General features: G+C 42.0%; 1 protein-coding gene across 2 annotated transcripts; it reads right to left on the bottom strand.

The window, feature by feature from the left end:
• Positions 1-1,658: 1,658 nt before the first annotated feature.
• LOC149932387 (sex peptide receptor-like) lies at positions 1,659-11,727 on the bottom strand. Of its 2 annotated transcripts, none has more exons than XM_090155463.1 (2): positions 11,411-11,727; positions 1,659-3,925 (listed from the first exon to the last, which is right to left on the bottom strand). In XM_090155463.1, exon 2 carries the CDS (start codon positions 3,801-3,803, stop codon positions 2,568-2,570), a length of 1,236 nt encoding a protein of 411 aa, XP_090011589.1. In that variant the 5' UTR covers positions 3,804-3,925; positions 11,411-11,727; the 3' UTR covers positions 1,659-2,567. The 2 variants fall into 2 exon arrangements, with proteins under 2 accessions (XP_090011589.1, XP_090011590.1); XM_090155464.1 differs by lacking the exon at positions 11,411-11,727 and adding an exon at positions 7,468-7,521.
• Positions 11,728-12,943: the final 1,216 nt, after the last annotated feature.

The raw sequence follows: 12,943 nt of genomic DNA, 5'->3' as shown, positions 1-12,943 counted from the left end.
GTTTATTTCTCGGTCGCTTCCGTATAGATATGTCGCGCGAAACCTATTAATAGATAACTTGAAATCAATACGCCAACACGCCGTTCTTCGGGAGTTTCGCTTAACGGCGCAAATTTTACCCGGGCGCCGATATTTTTCCAGTGATGGGCCTTTTGGATTTAATCTAATCTCCGAGCTGGTAGAGCCTAAATCACGAGTCGCCTTAAGCGATACCTCAACGCGTACGACACCGCCTCTGGATAATAGGAAATGGTCGGTCTCGCGGATGAGAAAATATTGGCTGTTGTCATCTCCGTAGGGAATGCGTTTGGGCTATATCCCTCCCGAAATAACACATCCCTAAGCTCCCAGGGTCTCCCCTCCCCGCCTCTCATCCCTCTGGACTCGCGGAGTTTCCTCTTTTTTGTCAGTTCTTCGGTTGGTGGTCGCGGTCCTACTCCGTAGCGCGCCTTCAATCAGCGAAGGAGTCGCTCTTCCAATAAAATAGGGGAAGGAGGTTTCTCTATAAAAATATTTAACATGACCGGAAGGAAGGGGTTTATTACTATTTTTCTTCGGCTTCCTTCGGATCCTTCCTTCCTATCTCGTCGGAGCGGTGACTCGACGATCCACGCTTTTCGATATCGTAAATCAAACGCCCTAAGATATAGAGAGTATTCGCTGGTGGTGCTGGTGGTCGGGAGAAAGTCGTCAGCTGTTTGCGGCTCTTCTCGACCTACCTTCCCGTCCCCCCTCAAGGCCTCGTTATCCGCGGAGGCCCCCGAGGGACCGTATTCGAAACAAATGGAAAAGGAAGGCCCGCCGTTGTACCCCTTCAGACTCTTGGTCGGGGGCTTAAGGAGTCTGCCCATCATTTAACTTCCGTAATTGAGTTTGATAGGAAAACTCGGCCCGGACCCGAACTAATATATATTTTGTTTATATAGAAAATATATAGCGTAGCAAAACACGCGAATTAATGACTTTTGGCGACAGTCAAAATGTTTGTTACCCGAATGAGTTCCCCCGCGCGGCCCCTCTTTGTCCGCGGGTGTATCCCCGGGTGGTTTCTTTTAAATTTATCAAGCTTGTTTTCGATGTCGCCTCGCGTTTGTTCAGTCGAGTGAACGCGAGACGTAGTTACTCTTTCCGCAAATTGCTATACGCTGTCAGGCTCGCTTCTGTTGGAAGAAATATTTATTGGATACGCTCGTTTTGACGTTAGGATATTTATTTTATCACGCATTCCCTTCATCAACAACAAAATTACTCGCGGCTCAATACGAACCCGATTTTATTCTTCAAAGTAGTTAATTGAAGATAGCCTTATAATTCGCTTCGTTTCGGTTTCATTCTCGCTGCTTAGAAACCATCGATCGCGCGGTACTTAGAAATAGATTTCCAAGAACTTTGTTCTTTGAGAATACATCGTACATATATCTATATTAGAAATCTCGACAAAGCGTACTATATGAATTTAAATTTCGAAAAATGGGAAAGCCAAGTTTCGTAAAATGGAAAATCCGACTGAGTCGCGGAAGAGTTGATTAAAAGAGCTTGTTAACCCGCTCCAGCGTTTCGTCTAATTTTGGAAAGTGTACACGGAACGAGACTTAGGACGCAACTTTTCCAATTTATTCAGATTCTACATTTACATTATATATATACTTTCGGAGAAAACTTGTAAACGAGCGAACCTTTCATATAAAACAGGACGATGGTATTTGGTTCTAAAATATACGATTAATTTTTCCGTTGAGATAAAGTGGCATTTGTCAAAGCAAAGGAGAGCCCCCGATATCCTAAGACTTGGCAATACCACTTTATTATTTTTATTATTTATATACTTTCGACTAAATAAAATTATACTTCCAATACTTTTTCCAAATTGTTTCCAAACATCGAATAACGATAAAATTTGATATACAAAATGTCTTACAAATACATTATATTGGCTATATACGCGACCGTTTTCTCTATCACAGTACCATCAACAAAAATAACATTTTGAACGTTATATATGTATATATGTTTTGTCTTTTCTTTAATTTCTTTGATTTTTTAATCTTATATTTATACTTATATATATATATATTAATATATCTTATAGTAACGTAATCTCGAATGTTTCAAGTATTTCGGTGAACAGTTTATAACACATTGGCGGAAACGAAGAGCCACGAACAACGCGTGACTGGGGTTTAGAACGGTTTTATTTATTACACTGTATGTATGGGCTATATAGATGATAGGCTCTGTTAATTTATTTACAAATGAAAGACAGGCAGCTTGTAATCGTAACAACTTGTTTACCATTTCGGGACGCTTATTTCATTCGAATTTAGTGAAGGATTTGACAAATAATATTTTTGAAAGGCCGCGGACAGTCCATAACAATTAATACGAACGTTTTTTTAAATCTTTATCATTGGAAAAAAGAAGCTTTTTTTGGAAACACGCGTGAGAGTTTGAAGCTAGAGGATATAATTTGTTTAAAAAATACTCTTTCCGTAGATTTATGATAAATATTCGGTGAGATTAGAGCGAGTTCATTACCCCGTATGAAAATGAGGTATCCCTCGTTAGGATTATAAGACTGTCTCGTTGGTGGAGGTTCGCGGTCCATTGACCAGGGAGTATCTCGAAGAGCCCTCCCGTTTGCTGACTAAATAACCGGTCATGAAGAGGTTCTTGAAGGTTTCACGAAACTGTCGACTCATTCCGCAATAGATGGCGAAGTTTACCGGGTAGCTGAGGATGATGAAGAAGTTGGTGAAGAGGATGGTGGCGTTCAGGTCATCGTAACTGGCGATGTTTAGTTCTAACGCGTTGGTCATGACGTGGAGCAGCGTGGTGACGGCCAGCGGAATCTCAACGGCCAGGAACACGGAAACCACCACGATCAGCATCAGCGTGGTGCAATTGCTATCGCGCAACTTTTTACACTCGTTCTTTTTGTTCTCTTTGAAGAGCCTGTCCCTTTTGCGCTGAGCCTCTTTGAGAGCGCGGAAAAGCAAAACGTTGAGCACCACCAGGGCGGCGCACGGACCAATATGGACGAACAGAATGCGAAAGACGTAGTAGCCCGTGTAGTACGTGTTAATCGAGACGATTTTGCCAACCCACTCGGCCGTCGTCATTTGGCAGCCGGTACGAACTTCGCCGTTGAAACGAAAATGAACCGTTCGGTATTGTCTGTCGAAGAGGCGAGTGGATTGATGAACGAGTGAGAGGACGAACACCCAGATCATGGCCCGAGCGACTCGAGGGACCGTGCACCAAAATCGAGCGGCGGTCGGGTGGCAGACGTAGATGTATCGCTGAACGGCCAAGACCAGCGTCAGCCAGATGGACGCCGTGTGGAAGAAAGCCGGCACCTGCTCGATCATGCAGTGGTAAGCGTAACAGGCACTGATCGGATACAGGACGTTGACGTGGTTGCCCAGAGTATACATGTAGAAGTACCACGGAGCCGGAAAGACCAGAGTCAAGAGATCCGAGATGGCCATTGTCAGCAGGACCATATTGGTGGGTGTTCTCATATGCGGCTGCGCCAGAACAACGACGATCAGCGTGTTGGCGACAATCGTGACCAGCAGCAGGAAAGGCATAATGTACCCGAACAAGGGAAGGGCGTACTTGAAAGGAACGTCTCTGGTGACGTTGACCAAGAAAGGAACGGGCGCCTCCGCCAGCAGCGAACCGTTGGAGCTATTGTCTCCCGCGGCCACTCCCCCTGCAAAATCCGCCAGCCCGTAGCTGACATTATCGGTGGTGTTGAACTCGACCAGAGTCGTCACTAGGGATTCGGTAAAGACGTCCATCGTGCTTAAGTCGTCGTCGAATCGCCGCTCTCGTATTGTCTCATAATAATGGACTCTTCGACAGCAGCTGCGAATTACGCCAACCTCCCGATGACTGTTGAGGAACCGCGCAGTGTCGCCTTCTGAAAATGGAATAATAAGGTTATTATTATAGATTTGTTATCACTCCCGATATCTCGTATACATTATGTTCCTAATAGAGAAATCAGAGAAACCTGACAAGCTCCCTCAATTCCATATGGAAGCCCTTATTAAAACCCCTCATTGAGCGGCGGCGAATCCGCGCGAGGATGATATCTGTTCCTTTTTAATTAAACCGTAAAATCCGCGATAAAAAATAATATTGGGGGGCAAAGAGTGTCCTCTTTAAAACTCGTTAACAATTTTAAAAAGTTCCTTTTGGCCCGCTGGGTTTTTGTGATTGAATGCCTCTTATCCATTAAGTACACGTTGATTAACGAGCGTAATAATGACGGACCTCTCCTTTACGCGGCGAATTCGCGATTTCAAGCCTCCGCTTTTAAATTTCTAATTTTGGCGGTCCTATGCTAAATACGTCCCGGGTTTTTAACGAAAGGAAGGAGCCGAAGAATAGGAGCGGCCGTACGAACTCGAGCGAGCTTTCGTCGGTACTCCGATACGATTCATTAAGCCATAGTCGGCCAACGTCAACATTCGCTATCTAAAGACCTCCGCTGTCCATCTCAACTTCTGGTAACAGTTTCGCGAAGAAAGGGCTCGGGCTAGTAAGCGAGTGGAGACAATTTTCCCTTCCTCGCGGAGTCGATAAGCGGCAAAGCCTTTGGACGTCGAAGCTTAATCTCGGCGGGGAGGGACGGAATATGGCGGCCCGCCACTCTTTATTCTTCTACTTCGTTTATCGCCTAATCCTCAGTATTACCTCTTAGCCAAAAGAAAATATAAAATGTAAGGCCTACTTAAGGGTAGAAGGTGAAAAGTAAGAGAGCGAGCATTACCGCTAAACATTTCCGATCCCGAGGCGCCAGTTACCGACTTTCACCGCCAGGAGGCACTCGGAAGAATGGAGTATTACTCGACGTTATGTTCTCGTTCGATAGTCCAAAAAGCTTCTGGATCACCTCTTATATATATATAATATTCTCCCCTCGAAGAAAAGAAGCCTTTTACGTCTCTATAAAAATAACGGAGCTGCCTGTCTTCGAAGAGAATCCCATATAAAACCACTCTAATGTTTACCGTAGCTATTTCGAAAGTTGACGAGTGACCGGGTTACTTTTGTTCTCTCCTTGAAAAGACAGTCGCCCTCTTTCTTCTTTCACGTTCTTTGATTGACTGAAAGCTATTTTGGATCGGTTTATCTAAACAAAATTGGACTGGCAATCGTATTTGTTTCGAGTTTTACGAAGGGAAATAGCGTTTTCAATAGTTGACATTTCTTTGGTGTTCGATCAATTTGTAGTTACGGCTTTGGAGTGAGGGAGCTTGGTTTCGGATATAAACGCCGAATAATGGTTTGAAATAGTCAACTATCGGGATTTAGATTTAAGATTAAGACGTTTTAAATCACAAAATCCAAAATAGCAGCAGTTTCATTTTTATTATTTTAGTATATTTATATTTTATTATTAAATTCATTCTGTTAAATTTTATCGTTCAATTACCTTGTACTCGCGAGTTCATTAAGGTTAAAAAATGATTGATATTTCAAGAGTAAATAAATATCTATCTATGAGCTCATTTGGTAGCGCTCACTGAGATATTGCCCAGTTTGTGAAATTCTACTTAATCCAGCCCTGGCAATACAATCTATAATAAGCTGTCTTCTACCTAAGGAATTATCATTCAAGTATTCTTCGTATTTGCAATATAAATCTAAATGTTATAACTGAGTTTCATAATACTAATTTATTTGAAACAAAATATACCGCAAATATCAATTTAATTACCTCCTAACTGTGGCTTGAAAATGACCTTTTCAACGAATCAACTCTCGTACTCGTCTAAATGAGAATATAATTTGGCCGAATTTGCTTTTGATCATTACAGTCATTACGCATCGTCGGGTCCCTTTGGCGCGTATTCGACTCGCGCGGATGGGGGATAAAACTGAGAAATGAATATACGTAAAATCTCTTCAGAGTGAGTTTTCCCACGACTACGCGCTCTCGGATAAAGGGATAACCTTCAAACGTTAGTGAACCGATATTCTGCCAAGCTGATTTTACAAGACCCTAATGTGTTTATAGATACTTTAATCCTCCAAATCTCTGGTTTTAGTTGGAAGCAGGCAAAACTGGCGATTGACCGCGGTCAGTCGGCGTGGCAGTGGAGACGCGGCTCGTCCTCTAAGTGGGCTATGGACTCCGCTCGTTTCTAGGACTCATTGGATTATAGAATTTGACCGATCGAGTATGGCGTAGTCCGGACATTGGCGCCCTTGATACCGCGGGCCAATAGAATTAACGGTTATTAACGGCAAGCTCTCTGCCTCCCACGCGCGAGTCTCGCCTTTAAGCGGAATGAATCGAAGCAACGAGCCCGCTGACTCCGCGAAAGTAATCCGATTAAACGTGTTTAAAGCCTAATCCCAAGACCAACTGTAAAACCAGCGAGCGACGGTGGCGCCACCGCCAGATCAAAGCTAGACGAGAATTCCTTTTCAATTTCGACTAAAAGGATCAAACATCCGAAGGGAAAGGTTGCCGCGAAAAAAGCTCCTCCTTCCGCCGCTCCGGAAAGACCATTTTTTGCGTTCTTTTTCCGCAGTCAACTAATTGTACGCCTCAGTAGGTGGATTACCCAATAATTGAATACAAAACGAAAAAGAGGGAGGTTAAATCGGTACGCGAAGGGGTAATGTAAAATGCCTTTTCTAATTAGCGGAAGAAATGGTCTGTGAGAAAAGAACTCATTTGGTTTAATGGCGAAACAGCCCCGCGGGGAAGCCTTCCGCCAATGATTCAAGAAAGAAACTAGATTAATTAGTACTAATCTTTTATGCCGTCTGTACTCGAAACCCAATTGCGCCGAAATGGAAACTGATATAAATAAACTGGGGTATAATGAAGCGAAAAACCACCCGAATCGTAATGCTCAAAACTATCCATTTTAGACCTACTGACTCCTGTTGATGTAATTTAACCACAGCACACCGGTGTTCAAGGAGAAGCTGCTACCTTCCAGCGGGCGGCCATACTAAAATTGAGGGGTAGGCGTTGGTTCTATCGAATAAAGGTTTTTATATTTATATATCACGATGTGGTTGTTTTTTTATTACTAGGCCTTAGATGGAAAATGACCAGTGGAACAAGATTTTTCACTATATGAAATAATTTTTGGAAAGAGAAAGGCAATAACAGAAGTATGTTATATATTGCTAATGTTATTCGCCGGTTCAAAAGGTGTTTCGACCGAGAAAGCATGGCTTATAAATAATTTTAAATCTTTACATTAACAACGCGTGATAAATTTCAACCATTGCACTCGATGAACAAATTCGAGGTTTTGTAGGAGATTCGCTCCTATTACAATTTGCGTCGAGCCAGCAAAATCAAGTTTCATTTTAATGTCTTAAATGAATTATTTCCACGTTAGATAAATGTTATAAACTCGTGGCATAAGTAACATAATAACAATAAGTATCACACTTCCTATTGCTTTAATGCTAATTTTCTAACCGAACCTTTTTTCGGCACTGATACTCTTCAAGCTGTGACTTGGACTCGCGACTTACCGTTTTGGATGACTACTTTTTGATAAAAATTTAAGCCTAATATCGGAGAGCACGTTCTGGAGTCGCGAGGGGCTTTGGCTTTGTTTTGAAGACCGCGTGCGAATCATGCGTGATAAAAAACATGAGCTCGTGGCGCCGAGAAAAACGTTTTACATTTTTATCATTTTAGCCAAGGTTTTAGCCTAATATTCCGCCTATCTATCGGAAACCTGATATTTTGGCTTAGCGGAACTCTCACATATTTTAGACACTAGAGGGTTCTGTGCTGTGAAAACATCTTGATAACGCAATAGCTATGAAAATCAGTTTGGTTGTAAATCTTGTTAATTGTCATACTTATTGTTATTATGTTACTTATGCTCGTGGCAATAATCGTTAAGCCCTACGAAACGAAAAGAACATTGCGTGTTAACCGTTTGTTCAAAATTGCCTTGGTTGGTAATCGGAATCGACCTACTTATTGATGTTAAACCGTTTAACACGATAACATAAATCCGAATAAACGGTTTAAATGTTTACAGCGTGTAAACGTGTTCATAGAATGACTCTTTTCTACAGGTTTATTTTTAAAGTTTTTAAAATATCGAAGAGTTAAAATTTTGAACCGTAAATTGAATACAAAGTTAAACCTATAAGTTTCCCAATAGGTGTTTCCATTAAAAAAAAAACAATAAAAAACTAAAAGTTTGAAATGATTTTCTCCGCGTCATGAGATAAAGCTTTTAAGTACTTAATTGGCACGCGCGTTTCGCACGTGGATTTCAAATTTCAAAATCTTTATCGACTTCAGATCGCGCTCTCTTTTTTTCAATTGACCGATTTAAAAATTAGGTTTTCACGCGTGACAGTACCTTTACATTGTAAGGTATATAACAGGCTTATTTACCTGCTTTTATCTAGGAGCAACAAACACAGCACCCCACACAAGGAGAACGCAGCCCGTCAAAAGTCGTCGATTTTCTTGCGTACAGTTTTCATTGGTTAGATGCAATATCGCCTGCTGCCGTCGGAAGGGGAAAAATCAGAAATTGTCTTCCCCCCCGCCTGTAAAACTTTCCGCATAAAGGCTCGTCAAATTAAATTTGTACGCAACACTGCGTTAGCGTGTTTAAAGACTAGCCGCGTTCTCCGTGCTGTTTTTGCTCCTAGGCTTTTATACCCTAACATGGCTGCGTATTTTCACGCGCAAAATGAATTTTAATATCCCCCAATAGCTAGTGTCACTTACACGTGACCTCCCGTATTTTATAGAAACAGACCATTTATTGTCAAATTTCGCTTAACACTTTTTAAAGATACGTTTGTTTGCGAAGAAACACGTCCAAAGACTGGTACGTGATATCCGAAGTAAATTATCTCTAGACACGACTCAAATGTCAACGCGTCGTTGGAATCGGAAATGTTGTAGACAGCAAATGGTTTCCGTTCGCATTCGGCCCTTTTTCCCCCGACGTCGGGTTAAAACGAGTGTTTGTCGTCTTCGGGTTCCCCAAACTAGATAGAAATTTAATCACTAGAGCGGAAAACGACGGGAAGGGCGCTCTCTCAAAAACCGTGTCGTAGTGAAAGAAGCCTTCGCTGGTCGTAGTGCAAATGTTTCGCGAAGCCGTGCTCGGATTCCGAATGAAGTAGTTCTCCCTTTATAAATAGAAGGACAATCGGATTAGAAAGATCTGGCTTTTGATAGGTTTTTTTCCGGCCCAATCGATCCGCGGCAAATAAAAGGGCGCGTATTACGGATCAATAAGATCTCGTATAAACCCGTACCGTTGCCGCGCTTTGCCGCTAAATAACTCGCTAAAATAGCTGCCGGTATTGCCGAAAGGGGTTCGAACTATCGCTTCGGAAATAACAAAAAGAAATTGCGATACCGGGAGGCAAAGACTCCTATAACAGTCAGACCGGCTTTGCGCGGAGCTACGTCTTCCGTCGCTCGAGAGATTACCCGCTTTGTCTCTATACGGCGAATAGCTTCGGGCCTACTGTAAAGCTACTCCGGAAGGACCGTTGGACTTTTCGTCGAGGGATTCTGAAATGAGCCGGGCCTCTTACGCCCACTTTATTTATTTGAAATAATAAAGATGAGAAAAAGGCGAATCATTTCCTCCTATCACTATAGAATCATAAGTGGATAATAAACATAAGTATGGCACAGAACGAATTCGGTTATTGAAAGTCTGTCGTGGAGTTATGGCGAAATAGGAAGTTTCCGAACAGGAAACTCGTCCCTTCCTACTCTTTCCGTTGGCAAAATAGTTGGTTAGTTTGATGGCGAGAAATACGAGCGTACACGCGTTAAAGGCCTAGGTTTTTTTTCTGCCTGTCCCCCTTTAAAATAACTTAGTGGAGCGCAAATACCCTGGTGGTAGGCCAACCGCTGAACATGTCGGCCTAATTTAAAGGGGGACAGGCAGAAGAAAACCTAGGCCTTTAAGGTTTGAAATTCGAAAAAACTAACTTCTGAAACGGATCCAGAGTTTATAATAGTAATTTTTATCTTCCGATTCAATAATTCATCATTATTTTCCAAAAGTAAGAGTTAATTACACTTTTGAAAGCATTTCAATTGTCAATAGGCCTTGGCTGGTCCGTCGTAAAGGATACCGGCGGACCGTCGCCGATTTTCCGGGCTTCCTCCAAATACTAGGAGCAGTTCGCGGAGAGTTGTCAGTCCGTCGGTACGTAATGGCTTACGATGTCATTGGCGAAACGGACTCATTAAAAAAATTGCATTGGTTGAATAGGAAGTGTCATACGTATGTTTCTTATCCCCTTATGGTAGAATGGATGTCCTTTCTCTTTTTATTTATTTAGCGCTGAATAGAAATAAGTAAGGAAAATAATTACCAATGTAGAACATTTCGATATTACGTCAACATTTTTAACAATCTCGAGAATTAATCATATCTTTGACATCAAAAGTCGGTAATATAGTTGTAAATATTAAATAACTTCTTTCAATTTAAAAAGTTCATAGAATTGAAATTGGAACTTATATCGCGGTCGAGAGAACGACCCGACCCGTATGAGACTCTGCATAAACAGGTTCGAGGTAGACAGATCGCGTCTGCGTTTTGTCTATTTCTGCGATCCTCTATTTTGAAAAGGGAGCGAGAGAGCCATTTAAATGATAATTTTCCTTTACAAAAGACGCGTGAAATTTGCCTATATACAGGTACTATTATATTCTAACCTAGTTAGGAATTTTGGTCGTCACGGATTCCAAGATTCACGTTTCTCAGAAATTTAGTCGGAAATAGTTCAATTTCGAGATACGGTACTATTACCAATTGCCCCTTTATAAATTAGAACTATAGGAATTTCTCTGTCAAGTATCGCTAGGCGACTAATTAAAATGGGAATACCGGAAGTGGCAGGAATTTGACCTTGACATTCGACAGCTAATTGTAGCTATCGCTATCTAGCGAGATCGTTTAAAAATTATAAAGCGGAACCTTAAAACTCTGACGAACTCCAGATTTGTTTCGGAATACAATCGTAGACATTAATTCGAAAAGCGGCTTTACGTAATTAGCGTAGTTACATTGTAGAAAATGACGCTTAAGCGTTGACCATTAGCGTGTCTGGGCAATTTATAACGGCCATTTCCCCAAATGAAACCTTACTTGGTCTGGTATAAACCGGAACATTTATTTATTTGAAACGCAACTTCCTTATATCGCGAAATCGTATCAGATTCGCGCTTGTTAAGAAACGTAAAAGCCGAGAAATTAAGCCGTCTTGATTTAAAGCGTACCCGCAAAAATAGGAAAGCCTCCGTCGAGAGTTTTAGTTTCCTCTTGAAAACTACCTGTTGCCGTACCCGAATATAGCTTGGACACACCCCACAACCATGCAGTAAGGCAGGCCTAGTGGAAAATCTATCGCTTACGTAATGTTTCTCCAAGACGTCCGGAAAAGATTCTTCCCGCTTGATGGGGTAGAGCCGGCCAACGTTTTTGCCTAACGGTCCGGAACTTTCGTAAACCGCGAGACCCGCGGTATAGAACGTGTAAAAGTGTGAATTAATATCTTAAGACAGAGTAACGTTTTTCGACGCGCTTTTATTGGCGCGAGAAATGGATCTCGGAATGGCGGAGTTCCTTCTGCCGGCTAAGTAAGCCGGCTCACGCTCTCTCGTGGACTCTCTGGGATCGACTGAAGCGCTTCTCCCGGCGGATCTGGCTCTTCTCGGGACGCTCTCCGGCGTGTCTATACGCAACGCGAGTAGGAGAGCGAACGACTCTATTTCTCTCTCTCTTTTCAACTCGTCCAGTTGGTTCTTCCCCCGCTTCCCCGTTTCCGATTTCCAGCACCCCCTGTTTGCGGCGCTTTCATCGGCCGGATTTCGTTCCGTTTCCATGGAGATTCTAGAAATCGACTTAACCCGAGCTACGCAGTTTTCTCTAAGTAAAAGAGCGCGCGGCAACTAAAACCGAAATAAAAAGAACGACAGAAAGCCGCCTTCACCGTTGGGATTGCTCAATCCAAATCCGCTCCTTCTCTTATCGGAGAACACTTTTTAACGATTTTATACTCGTTACTACGGACAGTTTAATTTTGGAGGACAAGGGAGTTGGAATATTCTTCGATCTCATCTCGTACCGGTCGAATCGAAACTCGGCGAAACAATTTGATTTTTGTAACTATTCAAAGCCCCTCACGACTCGAACTCTTTCGGGGTTCACGTATTTCATTCGAAGTTCAAATAGCCAGCCGAAGTTACCTCTTTCACTTAATCTAATAAAATTCGGAATTGTTGGTAGTTTTTCTCCCCATACATTGAAGCGAGGTTTTTTCGATTTATTGGATCGGAATTTCAACCCTTTAATCAAAGTTTTTCTCGAGAATTGATTTTTACGAGATAGATGACCTATTTACAAAAAGTTATCTTTTAGGGTGTACGTTATTACCGTCTTTTTTTTGTAATTTCGTGGTAAACATTCATGAAATATTTCATTTCTTTGAATTAATCATAGATATAGGAAACGTATATAAAGGTCTAGATAAAATATTTCAAAGGGAGTGAATACGGAGATGACAGCTAGCAGAAACGCGTAATTTCTGCAGGCTATCCTTATAAGACGCTATCTATCGGTAAGAAAGCTCGTGCTATCGTCGCGAGAGCCATTGTCTCCTGCTTAAAAATGATACTAAAAGTCACCAACAGATGGTGTCTAAAGACCACCGCCTGCGGAAAGGTCAAGCACTTAGTACTAAAATGCTAAGAGAGCTCGCGCTCTTGGTCACCTGCCTTCCTCGGTGTCTGCTAGGTGTCAATTCCGTATTTTATGTTAGGCTTAGACGCCCCGAAATTTATCTAGACCTTTATATACATTTCTTATATCTATGGAATTAATATAGCCTCTGGGGAAATTTGGGGAAAATATTTTCTTGTTTCCAGCAGGTCGGAATTATCTACCAC

Source organism: Leiobunum rupestre, chromosome 8, assembly GCF_980474605.1.
Source record: "Leiobunum rupestre chromosome 8, qqLeiRupe1.1.hap1, whole genome shotgun sequence".
Classification (NCBI taxonomy): Eukaryota; Metazoa; Arthropoda; class Arachnida; order Opiliones; family Sclerosomatidae; genus Leiobunum; species Leiobunum rupestre.
The sequence above is the reverse complement of the archived record's forward strand: the minus strand, read 5'-3'. Positions and strand labels throughout refer to the sequence as shown.

Bases quoted from the DNA above. Each gene is read 5' to 3' on its own strand.
- LOC149932387 (XM_090155463.1), bottom strand. From the start codon at position 3,803: ATGGACGTCTTTACCGAATCCCTAGTGACGACTCTGGTCGAGTTCAAC.